Source organism: Aptenodytes patagonicus, chromosome 2 (assembly GCF_965638725.1).
Source record: "Aptenodytes patagonicus chromosome 2, bAptPat1.pri.cur, whole genome shotgun sequence".
NCBI classification, from domain to species: domain Eukaryota; kingdom Metazoa; phylum Chordata; class Aves; order Sphenisciformes; family Spheniscidae; genus Aptenodytes; species Aptenodytes patagonicus.
The window spans coordinates 55255386-55275201 of record NC_134950.1 but is presented as its reverse complement, the minus strand read 5'-3'; the positions used below and the strand labels follow the sequence as shown (position 1 = coordinate 55275201).

Sequence of the window (19816 nt, the reverse complement as noted above, 5' to 3'; positions counted from 1 at the left end):
ATATTTTCGTCCAGCCTCACTGAATTAATTGTCACTGCTTATTCATGCATTTCATAATGACTGGTAGCCGCTTGAATGAGGCAGCATTGTTCCTACCTCAGCCTCAAGAGCAGAGGATAAGTTCCTTCTGATTTGCCCTTGTTAAAGAAAATTACATTTTGTTACCTCTAGTGGAATGAAACAAGAAAACTAACCCTGCCAAAGTTCACTCCTATTTACAGAAAGGAGAAGAGCCAATAAACTTGACAAATTTAATCTGCCTTCTTAATTAATCTTTCCCGTACCCCCCCAAAAGAATGTGCATAGGACTCCAACTATCTGCTTGCAGGATTAGCTTTTGCAACAAAGTACTTGAACTTACAATCAACAGAGAATCAACACAGGTTTTGATGCGAGATGAATCCCAAGCAAATAGAATAGCAATCCACAGCTTATCAGCCTTCACGAGAAGACAGGATGTTTTTTTCTTGCAGATGGAGGTTGTAAGCACGGCACTATGTGCCTGGACAGGCTTATCTGATTAGCAAAGCCTAAGAATTTACCGTGAAATCTCTGCATCAGCCTGATGAGATGAGAGGCGCTGTGTAGAAGTATGCCATACCAGGGGCAGCTTCTGGAGCAGCTGTGACTTTTCTCTTACTTCTTCTTGGAAGGGCAATAATTACTATTGCCTGTGGGTTCAGTTTACTGCCTTTGTTGTAGCCTTTTTCTGCCTCACAGCCGTTTGCTTTGGGTATATTCTGAAAGAAGGGCTGATGTTCAGTGTTAAACACAGGAGCAAGGTCCAGGTGGGACAGGGATAGAGGAAAGCTCTTCTATTACTTATTCTGATATCCAGCCAAGCCTAAGGTGCCATTTTATTGTTGTAATCCCTCATTTCACTGAGCAAAGCAACAAAGACTCCTTAGCAGGCAAACACCCTGCAAAGTAACGGATAGGAAGAAATAATTTCCACGTTTGCAGAAGCCAAAACGAACAATGGTAATGTGAATCGTGGCTCTTGAGACACCATCTCCCCTGCTGTCTCTTCTTAAGGTGCTGTTACTGCAAGTAACAAATGCTGCTTTTGAGAGGTATAGGGGCCTCAGTTTCCTGAGATCTGAGGAAACCAGAGCCTCGAATGCTGTTCAAGCCTTTGAAAATCTCCCTCTAAAATTTTGAGATTTATAGATGACCAGCGTAATCATATGTGAAAGCTGCCTGGGGATGGTACGTGAGGAGCTGCCAGGGTAATTTTTGTGTACAAACCAATGGAGATGCCTAAAGAAGGGATTACATGAAGCAAAACCTTCAGCAGGATTACAGGATTCCTGCCTGTGCACCATGCCACCCTCCCAGCTGTGCCCATCAGTGAGATTTTTAGAGTCAGATAGGCTTCACAAATAAAAGAAAACTACTTTGCCAGTCCTCTGTCTGGCCCATTTTGCAGCATCATTGCACAGGCAGTCATGCTGGTACAGCTGAAGGGGTAGTGTGGGAGTGGAAATACCGTAAGATTGCTGTTGCTGCCAGAAATTACTTCTCTTAGAGACAACTGCCTAAAATAGGTAAGTAGGCTGTCAGCCCTCTGACTGGCAGTATGAAGTCAGTCTCTCTCCACTGACTGTAAAGGGAGCCTAGTTTAGGCTTAGGCTGAACTCAGACCAGGTATACACCTTACTTATAGTCTGGCCCATCTCTATAAAGCAGGGCAAGCTGCTTTAGCCAGAGGCATATTCTTGGTTTGCTTCCTCCACTAATAAATAAACCTAATGTGCACTTGTGATGAACCTCGTGCGTGTCCTCTGCACCCCTCAGTCAGTCTTAGAACACCACAAGCCTTTGCTGTAAATCTGTTTAGCAAACAAGTAAAGTAAAGCAAAGCAAAGAAAAACCCTTCCATCAAAAGGTTGCTTCTCTGTCAGATACGGGATTCAAGGCGTAGTTATCTCCCCAAAAGCCTCGGTATCAGGTAAATACCCTACTTCACTGAACAGCTCTGTAACTCCCATCCCTCCTTGAGCACTTTTCCTGCATAGGCTGTTAAAGCTCAACAACAAGCTTATTTACTGGTGGAACAGATGCTAACTACAGCTGGAGATTTTGTACACCTGAGGTCAGAGTGGATCCACAGGTCACTTCATAACACTGCTGTGATCCAAAAATTCCGTGTGCCCAAAATTTTTTTTCTTGTACGACTAACAATATCTTACATAGCATTGGGAATTAACAGCTACACTGACTGGACCCAGAAGTTTGTGATTTTGCTCAAAGACACATCTGTGGTTAAATTTTAACTTTATACCATTGGTATAAATCTTCTCACGGCGATGGAGAGGTGGTATAAAGTTCCTGTCTGTGTTCCTGGGGACCACCTGTTTGTGTGATGAAGCAGTAAAGAAAACGCATTCCAAGAGCTGCATCTGCTTTCTTTAAATCTTACCTGTACAGTGCTCTGATTCAGGGCACTAACACTTAAACAAAATAGACACATAATTTTGACATGAGTTCACATACGCATGCACATACAGACCAACAGGTAAAATGAAACAAATGGTGGAGCAAGTGGAGTTACAGCTGGTCAGAGATTTGCTCTGGCAAATCTGAGCATCCAGCCTCTGTAAAATACTGGATAAACTCCATCTGCATTTTGCAGGCCAAATGTTGTCTTACCAGAAATGCTTTACAGATTAACAAGAATGATGAATATTCACTAATAACATCAGAAATGGGCACACCACAGATAAACTATCTGACTAGATGAATGTACTCATGGTACAAGCTATATGTGCAGACACTTAGTAGTTATCATGCATAGAAATTGTAAGTAGCTGGGTGATAGCTCTGCTAAAATACATTCTAATTAGCTGATTAATTTTTTTTAAGGTTGATGGTGCTGAAGAATCCACCAAATCGGGTGAAAATAAAGCAACCAGTAAGTTCCAGTCCATAGGAGTTCAAGTAGAGGAGGAGAAGTGGTGAGTAAAAGTTAATACTGTTTTTCTAAAGTAAATAATTATGCCACAAGTAATTTTTAAGAGCCCTAGTTCCTGCACGCATGACCATATAAACCTGCTTCCTGGATGAATTGTTAGATCACCCAGCTGAAAAGCCAAATCTTATAAATGCTGTAGCTCTTAACTTCTCAGAGGAGAATTTTCAGGACCAGTGGGAGAACTGGAAGAAAAGTGCCATATATTTTGTAGGTCAATATACTTTTAATAAGCTCTTTTTCCCCAGAAAAATCTACCTAAACAGCAGAAGGTGATGCAGCTGGAGTATGTCTCGGGATGGCTGCAGCAGCATAGAGCTGATGGGGAAGTTTACCTTGTTTTTCAGCAGAATAATTTCAGCTACGTGGAGCAGTGCAGTGGTAAAGCCAAACTGGTTGCTTTTGCTCAGATATCTCACCCAGACATCTCTGCATTACAACTGCTCCCTTGCAAAAAATTGTTGAGATGAAAAAGCAAGCCTGTAAAACTCGGTTCATTCTCCAATCTGCAGTGTAACCTGAATTAGTAAACAAATATCCTCCAATAAAAATAAATAAAAAAAAAATCTAGAATAGTTGATGTCTTCAAGGGTTATGTTTCTTTTGGATGACAAATTCCAGTTACGTGGCAGGGCAGCATAACTGTGCATGGCACCTTCCAGACACATAAAGTTTCTGAGTGCTTGACCACATCTGCAAACCCTAATTCCTGCCCAAAGCTGGACTCAGTGGCTGAAGAGAAGCCAGACTCTCCCCTCAGCTCTGAGCGTGCAGGCCTGCCCATTGCTGCTGCAGTCTTTGTTTTTCGCAAGCCATTTGGGCACAGCGTAACTTTTGGAGCCTGGAGCCATTTTGTTGATAACTCGCTGTACGGTAGCGTAGGAGAAACTTCGGGCCATTATCGCTTGTCTGTGAGGGAAGAGTCGCCCTTGCAATCTCTCCAGAGGAAACCTGGGTGCAGCAAATCTGAGCTGGCAAAATTAGGGCCCCCTGCCCTCGTCTGGCCCGCTGACTGCAGTAGCGAGTAGAGATGTCCATTTTCACATTGTTTTTTTTCCTACGTCTGCTAAAAATACTGAAAAAATAACTTGTCATCTACACCATTTTCAATGCAACAAACTCTCCCCGTAAAGTAGCAGAGTATTTTCCTGTGGTTTTAAAAGGCTAAAGTGATTTCAGCAAAAAGAAATGTGATTTTGCAATGACCCTGCTAGGCTGTTACCAAGTTCCTCATTAACCTGCGAAAACATCTCTTGCTGGCAGACTTTTCTTTATGTGTTAGACCTTAGCCCCATTTACCCACAACTCTTCCAGCACTAGATAAATGAGCACATTAGAATAGATGCTGAAGGACCATTTCCCTTCAGCCTGAGCACAAAGGAAATAACTACCCCAAAAGCCCAACCCTCCTCCTCCCTTCAAAAAACAAAAAAAGCCCACACTAAAAACGAAAAACAAAGAAAGAAAGAAATGGCTGTTTGTAAATACCTTACTTCCAAAGTCCTCTTTCTATTGCAGTTTTTATTACTCTAGAGAAAAAGGTAAGATTTGCCTGTAAGGGTCTGCCCTGAAAAAGCAGTATTTCTGCCTTACCTACTGACAGCTGTGTTTGGGGGTTTCCTTGCTGATAAAGTTGAGGCTGCTGCTGTTTGGAGCAGAAGGGCAAGCAGCAATCCATCATGGACTTTCAGAAGTGAACTGGCTGATAAAGGACAGCCCCTAATCCTTAGAAAATGAGTGCACTCAAGACACAAAGGGCTTATCATCACAGTTTGGCACTCATATTCCTTCTTTTTTTTTAACACAGCAGAGCACAATGTATTGATTATCTGTTACAGGAATAGAATTGTAAATACAGTGCATTCTTCCCTGCCCCTGCACCATGACATCTGCAGAGCCTCAGAAAAGCCCTTTTGAGTTGAATCTTTGACAAATGAATGTTTTTTAAAATCTTCCAGGTTTCAGAAATTTTAAATAAATATAAAATACGAAGAGAAGAATGACACAGCAAAGAGGATACAGTAAATTGATCATGTTTCCGTGCCAGTCTAAGCTATTAAGTGCCCTGTTATAAAACAAGAAAGCTCTTTGCTTAATGCACCAAAAGCCTACCATACAAAATTTGTTTCAGTCCTCTTCTTTGCTTCCTGCTCTTTTCTCCCCCTTTTCCTCACCTCATATGACTGTCATTCTCACACTAAGGAGTCTTACCTCCTCATGTCCTTTTAAATATTCCTGCTTCTGTGCTTGGATCAAGTAAGCAAAAGATTTTGCCTCCATTTCTTGATCTAAGTAGCTCAAAAACAGCCTCTTCGGAGGACAGCTCTCTCTCTTCCATCTTCCATCTTGACTCAGACCTTTCATTAGCCCTTCACTCTCTGTAACCTGGGCTTCCTGCCAAGACAAATGACTCTGAGTCCTCCTTCTCCTCCTCCTCTTGTACTGCTCAAAGGATAAATGTGCCTACCGCTACCTGACCATATTACAACTGGATCCATCACCGCTATTCATCTTATCCTCAGTTTATGCTGCCGGCTCTCAATAATCTTTTTCGCACTCATTCCCTAAGTGCAGCTCTACGATTTCTAGCATTTATATGAGTACCTCTGTACAGTCCTTCTCTTGGAAAAAAACTGGTATGCACTTCTTTCAACAGTAACTTCGTGATCTTCCTGCTGTTACTGTTTTATCTCTCACCTGATCTCCCCCATGATGCTAACAAAACCCCAACCAAAATGTTCTTCCCCTTTCCTCACATGACCCACCCCTTGCAGGGCAATTTTGAAACGTGTATCTAATGAAGCTGATCAGTGCAATCTCAGGGCACTTCCATTTCTGTCCATTTCTGTTTGTCCTTTTTCTCTACCTGTGACTTCTTCTTGACCTCAAGGGACCACCTTCCATTCCTCACTTACAGAAGATAATTGAGTTGTTGGAAGTCAACCAGTTCTACTGAACCAGAAAAGAAGTCATATATTGTGCTAGGCCAATCAGCACACATTCTTATTGAACAAGGGACTCTCAGTCCCATAGGTCTGTAATCACATTTAGTCTTTCTTGCATTTTACCTCGTCTGCCCCAAGATCTCTTCCTGTTACATCCTCACACCCAAAATTGTCTTGCTTATTGCTCCTAGTCATACCATCAGCTGGTAATTGTACTTGGTTTGCCATCACAAGAATTTATGAATGCTGAAACAATGGTAGTTTCTGAAGTAAGAACACTGCCATGAGAGACTAAGACCATAGACATATGGTCCTTCTCCATTTTCTCTGGCTTCTGTGGGGCCAGGGAAGGTGCCCCCACCTCTTGGTGTGGTAAAAAAAAAAACCAAAACAAAACCAAAAAAACAACCAAAAATACTCTTCTGCCCCTTCAAGGAAAAAAAACCCACATCTTTGCCTTTTGTTACTATATAAAGCCATATTTTTCTCCTTTTTTCATTTAGGTTTTTGGGTTTGGTCACTTACTGTCCTGACAAAACATACTCAGGTTTTAGGGTCTTCCCTGAAGCCAGTCCTGTGCTCTAACTCAAACTTCTTAACTCTCCAGTCTTTAGGACAGGACCTTCAAGTCTGCATTTTGACTAAACTGATCTGGGGCTAATATTTCCTCGGCTTTTGTCTGCAGCATTTTCTGGGTATCTGTGTTCTCCACAGTGGAAGCCATTCCACTGAGAAATTCTGAAGGTGGTAGAGGCCCCATCCCTGGAAACATTCAAGGTGAGGTTGGACAGGGCTCTGAGCAACCTGATCTAGTTGAAGATGTCCCTGCTCATTGCAGGGGCGTTGGACTAGATGACCTTTAAAGGTCCCTTCCAACCCAAACTGTTCTATGATTCTATGATTCTAACCTGGCTGCGAGTGACTGAGCTGGTATTCAGAAGAAGAGAGAGGCAGTTTCAAAAACAAGGCTTAATAATGTTCCCTGTTTAAAGCTAAGGGCCCTGACCTGGTCTTGTGTGCTAGACCTTGACAAAGTGTTGCTCCCTCTTGTTCCAGCTATTCCCCCCAGTGCTGCCCAGAAAGTATCACAAGGCAAAGGTTAGAACAGGTTTATTTGAGGATGAAAGATCCCAGGAATGCTTTGATCCTCCATCTTCTGCAAAGTCTGCTGGTGAGAGACGTGCCCAGCACAAGTTGTGTATTTGCTGAGGATGGTCTCTGTAGTGTGATCTCCTCCCTGCGCTGCTGTGCTACTCGCACAATGGAAAGGGCAGGGTAGATACCCTATGAATATCTGGGAGGCAGCAGGGCAGTGCAGGATGGGGAGGAAGAGCCCAAGCAGCACTTGAATTTCCACCATGTTTCAAGGAAGATTGATGGACGGAGATTAATTGATTGATGGCTGGGAGACATGCGCAGGCCGGCTACACTAAGGCCTCGGCTTCCCGCCTGCAGCATACCTGACCACTGCCAAGGAGCTGGGCCCACACCGATAGAGTCTTGGGTGGGGCCAGACCCTCGCAGCGCAATGGGCTCCCTTCTTCAAGCATAGCCTGGGATCAGCATTGCAGTACCCAGCTAGGTCTGCTGGAATTGGATCAACCTCCATGGGCTCCTCCTCATCTTCCAGTGGGTCGACCTCCATTGGCTCCATGCCATCCTCTGCGGTTTTGGGTGGCCAACCAAAGAGTCCCCAGACGTCCTTTTTGGTTAGGCTGACCTTGTAGTTGCCCTTTGACTGCATTTTGCAGCTTCGTTGGGCGTTGGGACGCAGCACCCAGAGGCTGGCAATCGCTGCCTGAGGCTTCCCTGCTCCTGTCCTGCTCCGATTGCTGGCCCTGCAGGCGCGAGCAGCTCGGCAAGTGGTGGCCAGGGGCAGGGCTGCCATTTTATGGGGCGGGGGACAACGAGCAGCGAGGAGGTGGCATTTGACATCAGGACGCCATTGTGATGGCGGCCCAAGCACACGGCTGACCGTGGGTCCCTTTGGCTGAGGGGCATCTGGCCTGAAAGAGGCCCCGCCCGGGAAGAGCAGGGTGCCTGGGGCTGAGGGTGCTCTGCCCCTGCCCAGTCCCACCCTGGTGGGACCCACTCTCCACACCTCCCACCGCCCCGCACGTGCTTGGGGGAGGAACTGCCGCTCTGGTCAACAGAAGGTGAAGCAGCCACCGGCTCTGACATGGCCAATTTCCTTCCCTGGCCATAGCCACCTGTGATCAGAGCAAACCCTAACAGCCCTGGTGGCTCTTAGCCTGCTTGTGGGCTGCCCCAAGCCTGGTATTTGCCATAAATTTCTGATCAGACCCCGCTGGTTGGCAATAGCCTCTCTCCACCAGCCCTGGCCCTGGTGGGAGGCTGAGCACTCCATCCAGCACCCTCTGCTCTGCAATGGAAAGGCCAATATATGGTAAAAAAAAAAAAGTGGTTATGGGATCTCTGTGTGTAAAGCAGCCGAGTGCTGTCCGCACATGGCGTTAGACATTTCCTTTCCCTGGAAACCTCCCTGGTTTCCCCAAACTCCCTTACATCTTGGACTTCAAGCCTCTCTGATACCCAGCAAGAAGGAGTGTCCTGCCAGGGCAGTGGGGCTGGATGGCTGCCCACCCTCTTGGTCACTGGGAACCATACCACGTGCCAGCAGGATGGACAGAGGAGAGCGCAGCCCCAGGGTGGGCTGTGCAGCAGCTCAGCACTCACAGGCATGGACAGCCCTTGCTCTGTGTCCCTGTGGAGCAGGCATGGACTTGCTGCAGCTGTGGCAGGCTGAGCCCTGCGGGTAACAGTTCCCAAGTCTGTGGACTCTGCTACTGCCATGCTGGGGGAGTGGAGGGGCCATCTCAGGACAGCAGGTCTGCAGGAGACAGTGGGGACATGGCGGTGGAGAACTGTGCTAAGGCCTCGGCTTCCCGCTGCAGCATACCTGTTTTCTTTGCCCCCTCTTGGCTGCTTTCTGTTGGGGGGCTGACCACTGCCAAGGAGCTAGGCCCATGCCGATAGAGTCTTGGGTAGGGCCGGAACCTCTCAGCACGACGGGCGGTCTTCTTCAAGCATAGCCTGGGATCAGCGTTGCAGTACTATTGCAGTGAGCGGTGGGAGAGGGAGGAGGTGGACAGAGCGCGGAAGCAGGGACATTACTTCAAATCCTGACATTGTTATTTATTAGTAGTGGACCCAGGTCCTGCAGGCGCCAAGACAGCCACCGAAGTGGCACCACTCTCCCCGCTCCTGCCTCATCCTGTTCTGCGCCCATGTTCCGAGGGCATCGCGGGGCACCGTGGTCCGCAGTGGGGCAACCCTAGGGAGTCTGAGTGCCCCAGGGGCTGCTGCCTTTCCCTTGGGGATCCCAGGGGAGACAGGGAGGAGGTTTCAGGTGCCACAGGTGACAAGTGTGGCTTGTGGCTTCTGGGCAGTGGACAAAGATGAGCTGCTGTGGGGAGTGGGGTTGGAGCAGGAATATTGTTTTCTTGGTTTGCATCCATTTGTTTGGACACTGAAATTGTAAGGGACCAGCTGTATCAGCTGAATGTTCACAAGTCCATGGGGCCTGACGGGATTCATCCCAGCATACTGAAGGAGATAGAAAATGTTATGGCAGGACCACCCTCAATCATCTACCAAAGGTCTTGGGAGTCTGGGGAGGTCCTAGCTGACTGGAAGCTAGCCAATGTTATTCTAATTTACAAGGGCGTGAGGGAAGACCCAGGAACCTACAGACCTGTTAGTCTAACCTCAGTTCCTGGAAAAATTATGGAGAAGATTATACTGCGTACTATTGAAAGGCATTTGAAGAATAATGCAATCATCAAGCACAGTCAACATGAGTTCATGAAGGGAAAGTCCTGTTTAACTCATTTGATATCCTTCTATGATAAGGTCACCTGCCCAGTGGATGAGGAGAAGGTGGTGGATGTAGTTTTTCTGGATTTTTAGTAAGGCTTTTGATACTGTCCTTCAACAGCATCCTTCTGGACAAGTTGTCCACCTGTGGGATGAGCGGGTTCACGGTGCACTGGGTGAAGAACTGGCTGAAGGGCAGGGCTCAAAGGGTTGTAGCGAATGGGGCTACACCTGGCTGGTGACCGGTCACCAGCGGTGTTCCTCAGGGCTCAATTCTAGGGCCAGTGCTGTTCAATATATTTATCAAGGATCTGGATGCAGGAGTTGAATGCACCATTAGCAAGTTTGCTGATGATACCAAACTGGGAGGTGCTGTTGACTCTCTTGAGGGACAAGAGGCCTTGCAGAGGGATCTGGATAGATTGGAGCATTGGGCAATGATTAATGGGATGCAATTTGACAAATCAAAGTGCCAGATTCTGCACCTAGGATGGAGTAACGCCAGACAGAAGTATAGATTGGGAGAGGAGTAGCTGGAGAGCAGCCCTGCAGAAAGGGACCTGGGGGTGCCGGTCGGCAGCAGGCTCAATGTGAGTCAGCAGCGTGCCCTGGCAGCCAAGAGGGCAAACCACATCCTGGGGTGCATCAAACACAGCGTAACCAGCCGGTCAAAAGAGGTGATTATCCCGCTGTATTCAGCGTTGGTGTGGCCTCACCTCAAGTACTGTGTGCAGTTCTGGGCCCCGCAATTTAAGAAGGGTGTGAAGGTCCTTGAGTACTTCCAGAGAAGGGCAACAAAGCTGGTGCAAGGGCTTGGAGGCATGTCCTGTGAGGAGCGGCTGAGGACTTTGGGCTTGTCTAGTTTGGAGAAAAGGAGGCTGAGGGGCGACCTCATCGCTCTCTACAGCTTCCTGAGGAGGGGAAGTGGAGAGGGAGGTGCTGACCTCTTCTCCCTGGGATCCAGTGACAGGACACGTGGGAATGGTTCAAAGCTGCGCCAGGGGAGGTTTAGACTGGACATTAGGAGGCATTTCTTTACCGAGAGGGTGGTCAAACCCTGGAACAGGCTTCCTAGAGAGGTGGTCGATGCCCCAAGCCTGTCAGTGTTTAAGAGGCATTTGGACAATGCGCTTAGTAACAGGCTTTAACTTTTGGTCAGCCCTGAGGTGGTCAGGCAGTTGGACTAGATGATTGTTGTAGGGCCCTTCCAACTGAAATAGTCTACTCTAACATTGCCATAAGGGATTAGAGTTTCCCTTGAAAAAAGACTATGTGAATGGGAGAAGGGGTAGGAATAGAGCAAAGCACACAAGATTGTGTAGCTTGAAGATGTATGGCTGAAGATCCTGCCATTAGAAGACATGGTACCTCATCTGCTAACTCCTTCTGCAGTTTGTTTTGTTCTGCTGACAGCAGCTGCAGCCTTAGCAGGGAAGCCCACAACCGAGAAAGAGTATAGCCAGTGGGTAAAGTGAGGCAGGCTGAATTTAATGTAAGTGCCTCTGAGGCTCACCATGCATCAATTGGTTTGAAACCTAGATCTTTTCTGGGGTTTGGGATTTTTTTTAGGAAAGAAAGTTCTCTCAGTTGAAATGTAAACATGTTTTTCAAAAGAAAGCCAAAGAAGACTTAGAAACGGAGAGTCAAATGCTAACAAGTGACCCTGTTGTTGCTGTTCAAAACACATCGTGCTGTTGTTCTCCATACTGGTTTATCCAGTCTGAGGTTTCATTGCTTTCTGCACCTTAGGCCAGATATCTGCTGCAGTTCTCTGAAGCTGTAATTATTACACCTTGTGCCTGCAGGGCACAACTGATTACAAAAGGGCCAAGCCTGAAAGCAGAGAAAGAAGCAAATCTCTGTTTTGAACGATTACCAGCAATTTATGAAAACTTTTTTTTTAGGTAGACCTGTGAATGTTTTGTATGTATAGAAACAGTGAAAACTTAGGCATTAGCTTCAGCAGCTCTCCTGTGGTACGGAGTTTTAACTGAGAGCAAAACAAAAAAAAGGACTCATGTGGGACACAAATGATATTTTGTAAGAGTAAAACATCCTGGAAGTGAGTGAGGAAGCTGTGTCAGAGACTAAAATTACCACCTATTAGGCAGTTTATATAGATGTGCTGGAGGTAGGCAGATAGTGGGTGCCTTCCTGCATTTCCATTTCATTCAACATACATTTCCTTGGGAGTATTTTTTTAATTTTGAACTGATGCTATATTCTGTTGCCAAGTTGTTTTTCTTTTGAAGACAGATAGGTTACACAATCCAGTGCCAAGAATCTGTCGAGCAAGTCTGTAGCATACTATTATATAGATAAAACAAAGACAAAAAAAGTAGGTCATTCTGTTTTATTTGTTGAGCAGAGTCTGGTTTTGGTGGTACTAGCTCATATTGAACCCAGTAAGAGTACACTCCTGAAAGCTTTGAAAGGTAGTGCCTCCAGCAATACATCCTTTTGGCAAGTAGACCTTGATGTTTTTACATTTGGGATTTGGTGTACACTGAAAAGCTAGGGTATTAACTGAAAATACAAATGGTCATCTAAAATAGAAGGATAGCAGAGTCTAGGGCACTGGGGAAAGTAGAAGGCAGCTGTGATGTGGAGGTAGAGGCACAGAGAAGAACGAGGCTGGATTAAGGGATTTGCTTTTCTCTCCAGTATCCTGGAAGGTGTGGAAAAGTACACCATGTACTAACGCCTTGGGTCTCGGTGAACCCTGACTAAATGACTGAAAAGAAATCCTGTGTGAGCATGTGCCTGTGTGGGCACACGTTTGCGTGTGTGTGTCTGTGTGTATGTGTATGCATGCATGCACTTCAGTGCAGATAAGGGATTTGTCAGGTTGGTGGCCAAATTAAAGCCATTTTTACAAAACTAGCACAGACTGGACCAAAAGATTTTCATTGTAATGTCAGCCTAAAGCTAAAGTTTTTCTAACCACTAATACCAGTCTAACAGCTTTTCTCTGCCAGGGGCCAGTAGCAGATACCTAGGAAAAGTATAAAGGAGTGTGTGTAAAGGAAAGGTATAAAGGGTGTGTATAAAGCACTACTTCTCCCAGTAGACCTTCCCAATTTAGCAGTCTGTTGTTCAGGAACTTCCTAAACCAGATACGACATCTGTGTAATAGCTCTTCCTGGACCTATCTCCTGTGAATTTGATCAGGTTCTCTTTGAACCTATTTTTACCTTTGGTTTTCCCAGGATCCTGTGGCAATTTAATTACACATTGTGTGAAGAAGTGCTTCCTTTCGCTAGATTTAAATCTTTAGACCTCTAAGCCTTGCAACTGGCTGCCTTCCTCCCCACAGTTCTTGCACTCTGAGAAATGGTGAAACATCACCTAGTTGGGATTTCATAGGGCTCTCATATCCCTCCTCAGCCATCTGTTTTCTAAACCAAGAAATCTCTTTCCTCCTATGGAAGCCATACCATATCTCCAATGATCCTTGTCCTTCCTTTTGAACTTTTTCTTCTGTATCAGTCCACAGCAAAATGCTTTGCTCTGCTTGTCAAAGGATAAATACTGCTGAGCTGAAGAATTCTGCTCACTCCATATTTTTCAGTTTGCTGGTGCGTATCGTGCAAGACTACAGTGGCATAACTGTTACTTTTGCATCATTTAACAACACCTGTTTCAAAAGAACTGCAAGTGGCAGGCGCTACATTAAAATGTTTGTATTCTAGGCCATTATAAAAAAAATACACACAATCTATTATTAAAGTTTTCCTGGGATTGGTGTGTCTGAGAAGCTACTTGTAGCTTTCTTCTGCAGAGGAATTAGTGTCTTTTGTTAATTGAAGAACCCTTCTCAACTCCTGTTTTGCTTTGCTCTACTCCTCTCAAAGCCTCAGATCAACAGCCACTAATTTCCTCTATCAGCAGGACCTGATACAGTCCTCCCTGAAGTCTGCTGTACTCCTCCTGAGGTATCTGGATGCATCAGGTATATAGGACATCAAATTCTCCCTCAGCATCCTTCCATCTGCTCCCTCCCCAACTGCAGACTAAATGCACTTGACGAAGTTTTGCTGTCAGTTGCACTTGTCTAATGGGCTATTGCTCTTCAGTGGAAGATGGAATATAAATGAAAGGGAGTGAAACGGTGCTCAGCATCCAGCTTCACTGTCTCCTCAGCATTTTCGTTGCTGCTTGAGCTCAAACTAAAAATAGAACAGATAAGGGCAAAACAGCCAAATTATCACAGGGAAACAGGTCCTAACACTGGTTTCAAGAGTAAATGTGAGATTGTAAACAAATTAGAAGTGAAGTACCAGCTGCATGAGTGTGCTGGCATCCTGGATTAGTAAGGAGGAGGAGTGGGAATCTGTCCCTATGCAGTTCAAAACTGTGTTCATTCTGAAGCCTAAAAATTACTAATTTAAGTAACATCTACGCTAATTACTTTATGATTCTACCTTCTTTATCTCCTTTCATCATGGGGCAAGACAGATGTCTGCTTCTCTTGTATTTTTCCTGTGTTCCTCGGTGCATCAGTTTCCGGACTTAGCCCGACTCTCTGTAATTATTTGCCTGCAGATTTTCCACTCATTCCCTCCACAATTTACTGCTTGTCATATCTGCTCTCACTACCACCCCCTGCAACAGCATTAGGTGTCTCTTACTCTTTACACTTCCCTCTGCTCTTTCTCCATCAGCCTCTTCACCTCAGATGCCTGCAGAATTTGGAGTGCTGTTTACTTAAACAAAAAACACCCAAACCCAAAGCCCCAAACCTCCTCTCTCCCCTGCTTTTGCCTTTACCCTCAGGGTTTGCTCTCCGTCCTCAGAGGCTCCAACATAGGGAAACTGTGCAAGGTGAAAGGAAGCTACCTACAGGATAGCAGCCATCACGATGAAGAGGGGAAGTGGAGAGGGAGGTGCTGACCTCTTCTCCCTGGGATCCAGTGACAGGACACGTGGGAATGGTTCAAAGCTGCGCCAGGGGAGGTTTAGACTGGACATTAGGAGGCATTTCTTTACCGAGAGGGTGGTCAAACCCTGGAACAGGCTTCCTAGAGAGGTGGTCGATGTCCCAAGCCCGTCAGTGTTTAAGAGGCATTTGGACAATGCCCTTAATAACATGCTTTAACTTTTGGTCAGCCCTGAGGTGGTCAGGCAGTTGGACTAGATGATTGTTGTAGGTCCCTTCCAACTGAAATATTCTATTCTATTCTATTCTATTCTATTCTATTCTATAGACAGTGACTGAGAATGCTAGCTTTGGTGAAAAAGAGAAGACCATTTTGAAACTGAGGGTTGGATGTGAAAAACAAACTGTCTTAACAGTGGGAATGGATGCTAAAATTGTGAGAGATGGCAGTGGTATTTGCAGAAGTAGTAAACTAGCAGGTACATAATTACGAAGAGTAATTCTGAAGAAGCAATACTAAATACTTATCTGGGTTAAAAATACTTATCTTCTTTATAAATGGAATGTTTAACATTACGTAGATAGTGGACTCGGTATTACCATCTTATCAGTCTTGTGTATAATTTTTAAATGTGGCTTGTGAGTTTGAGTGTGCAACTTCAAAGGGGTGTGAGTTTTAAAAGTTGAAAGATAAGTCACTTCTTAAAATTGGGCCCCTGTAACTTTTCATTAATTGGTAATCTAAAATCCTGAGCTACTGACACCATTAGGTATCTCTTGGGCTAGCCTCTGGCTTTGTTAAACCACACAACAATTAGGGGTATTTGCCTATATAAACAGTGAACTTGCATGGAAAGAAGAGAGATGTTTGTTGGCTTGCAATGAGAAAAGAAATTTACGCTGATCACTTCAAGAAAAAAAGTGTAGCCTGAGAGCCATGACTGCCAGTCTTAGGAGTAGTGACAGAATCCTAGTAAGTCCTTACTGAGTTACCTAGAAAAAGCTTCCTAAACATTTTATGTTTGTGCTCTCCAAAGCTTTCGCAGGTTTACACGATCTAATAGTGTAACAACAGCCGTGCAAGCAGACCTGGATTTCCATGAGAACTTTGAAATAATCGACCCTCAAGAAGACAATACATGTTCTGGACAAATATCAAGACAATTTTCCCGAGATGCAAGCACCTCTACCGTTAGCATACAAGGGTCAGGAAACCATTACCATGCATGTGCAGTGGATGATGACTTTGATACAGATTTTGATCCGTCAATTTTACCTCCTCCTGACCCCTGGATTGACTCTATCACTGAAGATCCTCTGGAAGCTGTTCAAAGATCAGTATGCCCACGAGATGGCCACTGGTTTCTGAAGCTACTTCAGGCAGAGAGAGATCGTATGGAGGGCTGGTGCCAACAGATGGAGAGAGAAGAACAGGAAAACAACTTACCTGAGGACAGTAAGTAACTGCATACAATAATATTGCAACTACAAAAAAGTATTTAATATAGGTCAAATTTACTCCAGTGAATTCTGTATCGTGCCATTTCTTATTTAGCTGATGAAGCTATGGTCATGATTCTCAAAAGGACTGTATGTATGTATATAATAATCCTTATTAAAGTTGACGGGGAATGCAAATGCTCGGCACTTCTGTATTAGCTTTTGGGATTGCATAGTTCAACAGATAATTAGGAGAACATGGTTAGGGATCTTGGAGTATTAATGGTTCTTAACTCTTCTATTTGAATCACTTCTCATAACCTTAGAATATGATTGAACAGATTCTAGTTCCTTTTCATTAAATTCATATCTTAGCTGCCTTTTTAGATGGTGATTGGCATCAGAGTCTCCAGATGCTTCTCCCAACTGAAAGAGATTTCAGCTGTGCTTCCAAGTTGTTCTCCCTCTCTTCCCCTCTCCAGTCTCCCCTCATCTCCCTTGCAGTTCTCATTCCTCTTTAATCTTCCCGGTAAAACAAGCTCTCAATATTCTGTGATAAAAAACACACACATGCAAACTACATCTCAGTTGTCACCGCTGCCAGAAGTATTACCTCACCTGTAAGGTAATGGGAACGTCTAGTAAGCCTTCATTAGTAAGAAGGGTTGGGTGGCTCGCGACTTATTCATTCACTGTAATTAGGGAAGAAGAGCTGAACATATGGCTTCCTGTCCAGAATTTTTTCTCCCAGTAAAAATGGAAGTTTTTTCTATTTATTTCCATTACAAGGAGCAGTACTGTTGATAGCTGTCAACTTTTGGACATAGGTAAACCTGTGAGCTTAGGAGCATGCTTCTTGTGAATGAAGCTTTTTCAAATTCTAGCAGGGAGCTTCTAGAAAACGCTGTGGAGCGGCTGCATATAGAGAGTACAATAGTGTATAATTTAGGCACACCTAAGCGTATTTTCCTGGATATAGCAAATAACACTTTTCCGACCCCCAAATTATCTCCTACCAAAGCAAGGACTACTACTTCAGCTCCAGGATTGCTTCTTCCAAATTTCTAACCCTTCCTTTCAAGAAGGGAGGCACTAGAATTCTTTTGAGATGTGAAGGGTTTGATTTATGGAAGGAAAGGAATTAACACTGGTAAAAAATATATTTGTTTAAATTCTTAGAAATGCATAAGCTGTTTCTGCTGGAACTTTCCATTCAACCCAATGAAAGAAATTTGATTCTTGAGAGAAGTTTGATCTAGATAGGTAGACGCTATTGTAAGCAACTGGAAATTGACTTCTAATGGAAAGTATGAGATAACCTTAACATTAAGGTAAGGTTAATGTTAAGGTTTTCTATTTCTACAAAATTTCTGTTACATAATAGGCTAACACTTTCTTCTGAGGGAAAAATACAGAAGGATTAGCCTTCAAAGCGGATCCAGATTCCCCAAGTTTTAGAGTATTTGAACCTCATTTTTTAATATACATCATCCATACGTTCGAAAATCTCTTTGAACATGTATCAGAATACAAAGGTTTTCTGTTGTTAGTATGCAAGAAATAAACCCCATGAACTAAGAGATTTTAGATTGAAAAGGAAGTGTGAGCACATAACAAATAGGAAATACACAACATTTGTAAGTCCAAGCCACAAAAGCCACTTGCTTTCTCTTTGCCACAACAACTTAGATTGGACATAAGGAAAGAATTTTCTACAATGAGGGTGGTAAGACCCTGGAACAAGTTGCCCAGAGAAGTTGTGGATGCCCCATCCCTGGAAGCGTTCAAGGCCAGGTCGGATGGGCAGCCTGATCTAGTGGAAGATGTCCCTGCCCATGGCAGGGGCTTGGACTAGATGATCTTTAAGGTCCCTTCCAACCTAAACCATTCTGTGATTCTATGATTTTATGAACTGATAATAATGGAAAAACCTACAAATATTTTATTTGTGCACCAAAGTAGTTATTCACCTTGGGGAAAGAACACGAAGTGAATTTTACAAGGCTGATACATGCAGAACGTGTATGTCCGTGTACAGAATTTTCTCTCAGTGTCTTGGTGTCTTTGATATACAATAGTTTTAAAGGGCTCTTCTTTGAGCAATCGGTGGGAGAAGTCAGTTATAGGGAAGATAAAGGAGTGGTTAGGCTGGCTATTCCCAATGCCTCCTTACAGAGCACATGGCACGTGTCCTGCGGACTGTTCCTCCTCATTTTTCTGACTGGCACTTGTCATGATCGCTGGAAACGGGAGGAGGAAAGGGGTCACCTGGGTTTTGTGGTCGCTGGTGAGGTATTGATTTCGGTGTGACGCCGTTGGCCACTCCGGCAGTGGCAGCTGCCTCCCATGGAGGCTGCGCGGGGCTTTCTGCTGTGGCTCAGTATGCCCCGCTCTACCTGGTGCCAAGGAAAAGCATATGGTCGGGGCCACACTGCCCGCTCAGCAGTGCCAGAAACAAAAGCCTGGCTGTTACAAACCCTGCCCCAAAATATGTCTTTTTCATACGTCTATAAACTTTGAAGAGAGGGAGGAAAGGAGCAGAAGAGGTGTGTTTGCTTTGGTTTTCCTAATGAAATATAACAGAGCAGGGAACGCATCCTTTGTTTTCAACCTGACATCCCCAGCGTGTGTTTGGCCAGATAACAAAATAACGAGAACGTGTGATGAGCGAGTTTTTCTCGATGCCATGGCAGCTGACAGAGGGCTCGTCCCCCCGGCGCTCCGCGTAAAATGATCCGCGCTTCCTCCAGACAATGCGGCCCTTGTGCGAAACAGCTGTCTCAGGGAGACGGCTCGCTGCTGTTTGACAGTAGCTTGTATGTTACATAGATACGTTGGGTATTATCTAGCTGGGAATGAATTTACCAGATGGGATTGAATGTTTCTAGCTGGGAAATGGAGTCTGCTGCTGTGTATAAAAACAAGCTGTGGTTCAGTGGCTGCATGATGAAATGCCAATATAGAGAGAAATGTGGCTCCCCTTCCGCCATGAATTATTTATTTTGTAGTATATTCTGGTTTTATCTGAAATCATTTTCTGATAAAGGCGCAGCGTGTGTAACAGGCAGATGAATACCACTCACACTTTAAGCTAGGATACTTGATATGGTTTCCGTGTATTTTGCTGTTACAGGGACGTTGGCTGCAAACTATAGGGCTCTCATAAGAAAAAAAGATGTTAGAGATACGAGGCTAAACACCTTGTGAGAATTGACTGACACTTTGGATCAAGCCTCAAGTGAAATCAATTGTTTACCTTTTTTTTTTTGTTTTCTCCTCAACCCTCTGCTTTCTCCTCCTACCTCACACCTGCAAAATTTCATCTAGTCAGAGCCTCGCTACTGATGTTGCTGACTTTTGGCTCAGGCCTCTGGGGTAACCATTTACACACAGAATTAGCAGCAACAGGCCTGGCTCCCCGTGCAGCGCTGTTAGCGAGCAGCCTCTGGCCTCTTTTTTACACAGCAGCGGCGGGCACGGGAACATACACCTACGGCCTCGGCCTGGCTTTTGCTGGATTTTTTGCTGTTGTTTTTATTTCACATGGGGCATTAACTTTTCCGGAAGAACCGGAGGGCTTCATTTTGCCCCCTTTCAGAAATGTTTCTCTTTCACACGGGGTTGTAATGTGGCTTCGATGTGAAGATAACCACTGGAAGAAAACAGTGGGCCTGATTCACCACAAGTCAGGTGTAATGTGGGTTTAGTGGCGAGACAAGTCAGGCCAATCAAGTAAAAACTAAA

At 44.8% G+C, this 19816-nt stretch overlaps 1 protein-coding gene across 9 annotated transcripts in view; it reads left to right on the top strand.

Annotated features, from left to right (window-relative positions):
- Positions 1-19816, top strand: part of DLGAP1 (DLG associated protein 1) — a 435141-nt gene that overhangs the window by 403368 nt on the left and 11957 nt on the right. For all 9 annotated transcript variants that reach the window (XM_076329901.1, XM_076329904.1, XM_076329905.1 and 6 more), the window contains 2 exons: positions 2866-2957; positions 15670-16088. In XM_076329901.1, the coding sequence (XP_076186016.1) occupies positions 2866-2957; positions 15670-16088 (511 nt within the window). The remainder of the gene's footprint in view (positions 1-2865; positions 2958-15669; positions 16089-19816) is intronic.